The sequence below is a fragment of the Austrofundulus limnaeus genome, unplaced genomic scaffold (genome assembly GCF_001266775.1).
Source record: "Austrofundulus limnaeus strain Quisiro unplaced genomic scaffold, Austrofundulus_limnaeus-1.0 Scaffold387, whole genome shotgun sequence".
Lineage (NCBI taxonomy): Eukaryota > Metazoa > Chordata > Actinopteri > Cyprinodontiformes > Rivulidae > Austrofundulus > Austrofundulus limnaeus.
In genome coordinates, this window is record NW_013952789.1 from 94315 (window position 1) to 95603 (window position 1289).

General features: G+C 47.2%; 1 protein-coding gene across 1 annotated transcript in view; it reads left to right on the top strand.

Moving 5' to 3' along the window:
* etnk2 (ethanolamine kinase 2) overlaps window positions 1-1289 on the top strand; it is a 38879-nt gene that overhangs the window by 30498 nt on the left and 7092 nt on the right. The window contains exons 6-8 of the mRNA XM_014023702.1: window positions 416-499; window positions 586-746; window positions 821-894. Coding sequence (XP_013879156.1) covers window positions 416-499; window positions 586-746; window positions 821-894 — 319 coding nt within the window. The remainder of the gene's footprint in view (window positions 1-415; window positions 500-585; window positions 747-820; window positions 895-1289) is intronic.

A 1289-nucleotide genomic window follows, 5' to 3' on the forward strand; every position in this document is an offset into this window, starting at 1 on the left:
ACCTACAACGGGTCAATTAGGTCTTCAAATGTTACATTTTAGTTAATTTTATTGTTTTGTGATATTAATAACACAAATTTTTGATATTTTTCTAATTTTGATCTATTTTTGCTTCTGTTTAGCGCCGTCATGGTTGCTAGGTGACATGACATACGCCGGGGTAAGGAGGGGAGTCTAGACTGTCCAAATTCACAGCCTCTTTGTTTTCCAGTCTTCCCGGTCTACCAAGGACCCGGCCCACCTCATCCGGGTAGTCTGGGTCCTCCGGCGGACCCGGCCTGCCGTTTTGGACACAGCCCCTGTTGTTTTTTAAATGTACTTTATAAATAAATCTGACTGGACTAGCTGCTGGTGCAGGTTACAGGTTGTGAGCAGGAACATAGCAATGATCCAAACATGTGGTTTAATGTCTCAGGTCACGTCCGTTTTATCGACTATGAGTACTCCAGCTACAACTACCAGGCCTTCGACATCGGAAACCACTTCAATGAATTTGCAGGTTGGCACTTGGTTTGAGATGTAAACATGCAAACAGTTGATTTTTCATGAAGGGTTGAACAGTTTGTGCTGGATGTTGTTGAGCAGGCATGGCTGAGCTGGACTACGGGCTGTACCCCAGCCGGGACATGCAGATGGACTGGCTCAAAGAGTACCTGCAGGCGTACAAACTCTTCACCAAGAAGACTGAGGAGGTCACCCTGCAGGAGCTGGAGACGCTCTACGTCCAGGTCAACAAATTTGCTTTGGTGAGGAAGACTCTGTTCCACACTGAGTGTTTGCTGTGACTGTCCCACGTCTCATATCTGATGTCTCCTTCAAGGCTTCTCACTTCTTCTGGGGCTTCTGGGCACTCATCCAAGCCAAATACTCCTCCATCGACTTTGACTTCCTTGGGTAAGTCTTTGTTCTGAGTTCACAGGTCATGATGTCCTCACCCTGGACCCCCCACCTGTGAGGGATGTGGGACAAGTTTTAGGTCCAGTTTTCTTCTAAAACAGTAATAACAATGACAGGCTGTATGTGTCTGACATTTCTCGGTTTAATATCCTGCACCTGACACAGCACAACATGAAGACAGTTCCCTTTCAGTCAATTCACTTGGTACAACATCATGTATGGGAACCCACGCTCCTGCGTGTCCTGGCTGAAGCCACCTCTAATCACGCCTTTAGGCAGGTGACGTGATGACGACAGATGTCAGGCTCCACCTGCACATATATATATACTGTCGCATCACAGTCACTCCTTAGTTCGATAACCGCTCTTCACTGAGCCCAGCTGTGCAGCGG